The following is a 7,028-nucleotide window of genomic DNA, read 5'->3' on the forward strand; positions in this document are numbered from 1 at the left end:
CAGACTTGATGGCTGTAACCTCTCAGAGAGAAGCTGTGAAGCTCTGTCCTCAGTCCTCAGCTCCCAGTCCTCTAGTCTGAGAGATCTGGATCTGAGTAACAACGACCTGCAGGATTCAGGAGTGAAGCTTCTGTCTGTTGGACTGAAGAGTCCACACTGTGACCTGGAGACTCTCAGGTCAGGATTCAATCAATGTCCATTTGGCGTTTTTCTTACATCAATGGTACATTTTTGACTTTCATAATATTCTTAAATCAAAAACATATTGTCCAAATATTTCCATAAATGTGTTGAGTTAATTTTCAATATAATGTTACAAATATAAATATTTGAGATCGATCATATTCATCAGTAAAGTCATCAGATTGTTGATGTGCATTAGTGGGTGTTTAGTTGTGACTGAAAACCAGTAACTAACAATGGTAACGTGACCCCTCAGTAGCCGACAGTATCTCAGTACTGCAGTGACCTTCCAGCCCTCACACACATCAGCAAATTTGAAACGTAATTTATTGATATGTGCATTGAAATGTATTTCTAAATCATTTGTATATTGAATACCCCCATACTCACAGCCCCCTCTCACGTGTGTTGTTATGTATTTGCAGGCTGTCAGACTGTTTGATCACAGATGAAGGCGTTGCTTCTGTGGCCACAGCTATGAGCACCAACACCTCCCACCTGAGAGATCTGGACCTGAGTAACAACGACCTGCAGGATTCAGGAGTGAAGCTGCTGTCTGTTGGACTGAAGAGTCCACACTGTGACCTGGAGACTCTCTGGTCAGGATTCAATCAATGTTTTATTTACATCACTGGTACATATACAATTCTTTCTGCTTGAACAATTTAAATCAAATATATTTTTTAAATATTTACATTAACATGTTGAATAGTTTATTTATAACATCATTTTACTAGACATTTTGGAGCTCACTTATAGTTATCAGAAATGTTATTAAACTGTTGATGTACATTAGTTGGTGTTTGGTCGAGACTGAAAAACGAGTCAGTAACAATGATCATGTGACCCCTCAGTAGTCGACAGTATCTCAGTACTGCATTGACCTTCCAGCCCTCACATCATGTGACCTGTGTGTTGTTGTGTGTCTGCAGGCTGTCATGCTGTCTGATCACAGAGGAAGGCTTTGCTTCTGTGGCCTCAGCTCTGAGCTCCAACCCCTCCCACCTGAGAGAGCTGGACCTGAGCTACAACCATCCAGGAGACTCAGGAGTGAAGCTGCTTTCTGCTGGACTAGAGGATCCATCCTGGAGACTGGAGACTTTCAGGTATGAAGAGGCTGCAGCCACAGACCATCAGTCTGGTAGAGGAGGGAGAGCTGGAAACCTTTTCTCTGTCCCACTCTCAGTCTGGTTAATGTGACCCTGAGACACCAAGCTGACCTCAAACTACCAGAGACTCATCAAACTGTTTGTGTCCCACATCAGAACATCAATACAGACAGAAGTAGTGAGGAACAGTAGCCAGGATGAACCTAAACAGGGAGGAAGGTGATGAAAGGCTTGTTTCTCTAGAGTCGTGTCTTGTTTCCACATTATAAGAGAGGACAGTGGTGAATCCTGACACGTTGATGGCATCATGGTGGGTTGATGTGAGTCAACATCGTCACGCTGCAGGTTTGTGGGCTCTTATCAAACAACACTTAGATGTTTGGATGCTCGTCATCTGTCTTCAGTGTGTGTTTTCATTTAGTCCAGACATTATTATTAAAAGACAAACAGTCAAAGAAATAATCCATTCAAAGTGTCTTGATGGATCCTCACAGCAGTTGTTTGGTGTTTTAAAGGAGTTTACGTGGATTTAGTGCTTTGCACTGAGAGCCAGTTCCATGGAAGATACGAGTGGTCAGTGGCGGCTGGTCCATTGAGGGCATTGGGGCGTGGCGACGAAAAAAAATATACATAAATTGTTTTTGTTTATATTAAAAATACATATTTGTGTTTTTGAAACATGAATTATATATCCAGTAATATTTGTCAATTAAGATTTGCGCAAATTGGATACTTTTCCTGCTCTCATCCTCTCTGCTTGTCTGCATGTATCAGATGTTTAAGCTCTGGTCCCAAAGGGTCTAAGAAGCAGTCAGCCAATCACTGATGAAGTTAATGAGTGACATTATAATTTCAGCGTCCTAAAATACATTGAGATTTGGGCCCTTCGTCTCCCTGCGGTGCCTCGTCAAGGCGAGTCTAAGGTCTCAAGTCTCACCCATTTAGCGACATTACAACGGCGAGCAGTGTCCCTCCAACAGGACCAGACCCGACATCGGTACATTCTCTCCTCAAAGAGCCGTTTGACAGAAGAACTTTCGCGGAAAAACTAGAAGTGAAACAACTGACCCCAGACAGGGCCGGCGCTAGCCATTTGGGTGCCCTAAGCACAAATGCTTGGTGGTGCCCCCTCAACCAACCAACCACCACCACCACCAAAGGAATAACAACCATTCAGAATGTCTTAGTTAGGTTCTCTTTATTCCCCAAATAACTTCTAAACATAAATAATTTACATAAACATGAAAAGAAATAAATTATATAAAAGATAAAATTATAAATACCAAATACCACCACAATTACTAAAAACACAGATTTGGAACTGAACATTGTAAACGCAGAAAGTATTCAAGTATATAACCGTGTAAGTAATAATGTGCACATTTCTTCAGTAAATAATATACATAAGTACAAATAATAATAATAATAATAAAGTGCAAACTGCACAGTAGAATTTACTTTACCATCTCTATAAAAGAGACCATTCTGCTATCCGATAGAACTATATTACAAACATTTTCACTACCATCAGTTGTCAAAGGCCATACAGAGGCACACGCCTGCATTTCCTAGCTGCAAAATCTATCAGGTCATATGACAGTTTCTGAGCCACGTCCCCATTGATGCTGATGACAGCCAGACCACTTAAACGTTCCCTAATCACATCACGTTCAGTCAAAGGGTTTTTCTAGTTCTAGCAAACTAGGCTAATAGGTTAACGTTACCTGACTATGGCCCTTTCTCAATACCTGAGACGGCGAGAACGGACTTGCGTTCCCGCGAGAATAAACTCGGGAGACAGACTCGCAGGTTTTGGGAGAACAGAGAACGGACATTTCCGCAATTGGAACAGGTCTTGCTAATACGTTTTAATTTAGTTTTTGACTTAAATATTTTACTATTAACAAGCTTTTGTCTCATTTTCATTTAAAATTAGAAATGGTATATAATATTGAGCACCATATATATAATCAGTCATAAAATAATTAGCTTGATCATTTTAGGAGGAGGAGGTTGGATACAGTAACAAAAAATAAACTATTATACTAAAATATTTGAATGCACACACACATACCGTTTGTCTTGTTACTCAAACATCAAGAAGCTGATAATCAGTGTAGTGGTCCTCGTACAGCAAACTGCTAACAACACATCAAGATCTTACAGACAACTATACAATAATTCATATGTTGAATTTTTTTATTCATTATTATTATAATTCAGAGCTTCAGAGTTTCTTTGAAGCTGAAGTTCTGCTGCCGGTTTAGAGTCTTGATGATGGTCTCCTCATGTCCTTTAATTAAAACATTGTTAGTTTTAATGCACAATGATGGACAATAAACAAGCTGCACTCTGCGGTTACAGACAATACGTTAAAGTTATATTTGAACATGAAGTTATGAATCTAAACTCTGTCCTCAAACAGACGTAACCGGTGAACAACACCACATTAAAACGTATGAAGACTCGTTATACTACAGTTAAATCTCATGTATAACCGCTACGGAGACGTGAAAACCAGCGGAGTATTTCACAGAAGACTCGCAGAAAACAGGCTGCTCTCTGCGGGCCGTTCTCGGCCAGATGCGGACTTTAGAATTGGAACAGTACTCAGGCTGCGACTGATGACGTTTCACGAGTCCACGAGAACAAAAGTCCACACAAGAACGCATATTGAGAAAGGGCCTCTATCTCTGATGGCTAAAAGAAATAGCAGGCCCAATTTAAGCATAATCAGAAATACCAATGCTAGCTAGCTAGCAACCTATGGAATGATTGAGAGTCTTATTGCTAACGGTAACAGAAACGATAACGGTAACGTCAATGATAACAAAAACGTAAATGATAAAATAAAAAACAAATGATAACAAAAACGGTACCGGTAACAGAAACTTGAGGCGGCCCGCGGACAAGTACTGAATACGAGCCACCGGCGATCCGTGCGGACATTATGAGCGCGAGTACATGCGCGCAGCCGGCCGCCCGGTGACCGCTAGCAACGGTCCTCACGAGACAAAGTTCGGGGACCCCTGATTTAAAACATTGTCTTAGCTGAGAACGTGGCGCGAGCATCATCCCGCTGTCTCTTCTTTTTTCTTTTTTCCGCCCCCCGACTCTTGATGCCTTTTCGAAGCCATTTCAAAGCTGTCTGCCACATTTGAGATTTGAGGCATAATCGAACAAACCACTGGGAGGTGGGGGAGGGGGGGCCGCACAGGAGGTTCCCCTTTTTCTCCACTAATTTGGTCTAGGCCTATTACTTTTGATTTTTTGGTGCCCCCCCAGGCACTTGGTGCCCTACGCGCAGCGCGTGATGTGCGTGTGCGGAGCGCCGGCACTGGCCCCAGATCAGCTGGACCTCACGATTATAACGAACCGGTTTGAAAGAGAAGAGATGCTTTCATCCAACAAGCTGTGATGAAGACACAGTTCACTTCCTGCTGAGCAGCAACCAGCAGACCCACTGAGTCAGAAGAAGAGCATTTATCAGCTAGACACAGACAGCTTGTGTTGATGACTTATTCTTTCAGATTTTTTATATTCTAGTTAGTATTAAATAATTAATCATGAAAAAGTTTATGATACTTTTGATTTCTCACAAGGACATTATCCATAACATTCCACCACAATAATAATAGATGATGAATAAGTGAATAATCAGCTGTGGTCCTCGGCCAATCAGAAGAAGCTCCACTGCAGTAGAAGAAGAAGAGGTGGTCCATGTGGACATGAAGGACAAAGCAGTGTGTATGAGAGTGATGTGATGTCCATGTCTCATGCTGCTCCTCCTTTCAGGGTGGAGCCTGATGGAGTCCGATGGTTCAAACCAGCTCTGAGGAAGTGTAAGTGTGCTTTGTTGTAAAATGTCCTCTAAAATCCGCTTGTTTGTGTGAAAATTTTGTAAATCTTTACATTCCAGCAATTATGAGCATCATGTTTTAGATTAAAGACCAAACCGAATGTACAATCTTTATACCCTTGTATTTGAGTAAAGTGCATAATCCATATATATCCCAGATCAATATTTCATTTAACACTGTGTGTTCTTGAAGTTGTTTGAGTTGCTCAAAAGAAGAGGAATAACCTTTAAGGTTCCTTGTTGGCCCCCAACGTTTCCCCCACATTCACAACATTTCACTGTCACCTGATTCTCTTTGACACATTGAGGAGTTACTTCATACATTTACTTTATCCTTTAATAAACTAATTAATTACCCTTCATAGTTAAACCAAAATTGCTTGTTGAGATAAATTCTTTCAGATCAGTCACTCGTGCTTCATTCCAACAGCTTTCATTCATTTTAACAAAAATTCTTTGATAATTATGTGTCGTTTGTAACCCTGTTTTTGGAGCTATGATCCCTAATTACATCGACACATATTCTGAACATTTATGAACTTATTTTCTTTATTTGTTCATCCTAATGTTGATGATTAATAACTGCAGCTGTTTTGTGTCTTGTTCTCTCATCAGATTCCTGTGAACTCACAATCGACACAAACACAGTAAACAGAAAACTCAAACTGTCTGACAACAACAGGAAGGTGACACGTGTGAAGGAGGAGGTTCAGTCATATCCTGATCATCCAGACAGATTTGACTACTGGCCTCAGCTGCTGTGTAGAACTGGTCTGACTGGTCGCTGTTACTGGGAGGTCGAGTGGAGAGGATACGTTCATGTATCAGTGAGTTACAGAGGAATCAAGAGGAAAGGAGACAGTGATGTCTGTTGGTTTGGATGGAATCATCAGTCCTGGAGTCTGATGTGCTCTGATAAAGGTTACTCTGTCTGTCACAATAAGACAGAAACACGCATCACCTCCTCCTCCTCCTCCTCCTCCTCTGGTAGAGTAGCAGTGTATGTGGACTGTCCTGCTGGCTCTCTGTCCTTCTTCAGAGTCTCCTCTGACACACTGATCCACCTCCACACCTTCAGCACCACATTCACTGAACCTCTTTATCCTGGGTTCTTGCTCTGGTCTGGTTCCTCAGTGTCTCTGTGTTCTCTGTAGGACGGAGAGTCTCCTCCTGGTGGAGAACCTTCCTCTCTTCAGGACGGAGAGTCTCCTCCTGGTGGAGAACCTTCCTCTCTGCAGGAGGGAGAGTTTCCTCCTGGTGGAGAACCTTCCTCTCTGCTCACCACATAGTTCAGTCTGTACAGCTGATGTAGGTCCATGTGGATGTAGGTGCAGGTGGAGCAGGTGAGGGGTACCTGAGCTGGTCTGGACTCTGGGGGTCCACAGCTCTCTGGGACTTGTGGTGTTGCAGATGAACGTCTGAAAGAGCTCAGCGAGGTGTGTTTTAATGTTGCTGTGCTCGTTGCCTCTGTGGAAGAATCAATAGATCATCATTTAGATATTGGGTCCTAATTAAGGTTTAATATTAATCTTTGTATGTCACAATGTTCAAGAAGACGTTTTATAAAAATGTCTCATCTGCCCCCCCAATATAAGACAAATAAATCTGTATGATCAATTGTCCTCATTACCAATAATATATAAGCAAGGTTGATGTTTTTTTTCAAGGATTGTTTGTAATGACAAATATAAGGAAAATATGAATATATAATTTTTTTTAGCAAATTTTCCAATCTCTCAAAATCTGTTCAGTGAAATCAAATATAGTTTCACATAATCAATTGTTCTGAACAAGAACCTTTTGAAAGCTTCAGTTAACCTCTGAAGAAAAGATTTAATGACAGATAATATCAGGGACTATCGGGTTTTTATTAACTA

The 7,028-nt window shown here is 41.3% G+C and overlaps 1 protein-coding gene across 6 annotated transcripts in view; it reads left to right on the plus strand.

The window, feature by feature from the left end:
• The window catches only part of LOC119224816 (NACHT, LRR and PYD domains-containing protein 12-like), a 108,448-nt gene extending 101,866 nt beyond the window's left edge, over window positions 1-6,582 (plus strand). For all 6 annotated transcript variants that reach the window (XM_062562531.1, XM_062562533.1, XM_062562534.1 and 3 more), the window contains 5 exons: window positions 4-177; window positions 609-782; window positions 1,116-1,289; window positions 5,088-5,134; window positions 5,767-6,582. In XM_062562531.1, the coding sequence (XP_062418515.1) occupies window positions 4-177; window positions 609-782; window positions 1,116-1,289; window positions 5,088-5,134; window positions 5,767-6,305 (1,108 nt within the window). In that variant the 3' untranslated portion in view covers window positions 6,306-6,582. The remainder of the gene's footprint in view (window positions 1-3; window positions 178-608; window positions 783-1,115; window positions 1,290-5,087; window positions 5,135-5,766) is intronic.
• The last annotated feature ends 446 nt before the right edge of the window (window positions 6,583-7,028 follow it).

The sequence above is a fragment of the Pungitius pungitius genome, chromosome 5, assembly GCF_949316345.1.
Source record: "Pungitius pungitius chromosome 5, fPunPun2.1, whole genome shotgun sequence".
Classification (NCBI taxonomy): Eukaryota; Metazoa; Chordata; class Actinopteri; order Perciformes; family Gasterosteidae; genus Pungitius; species Pungitius pungitius.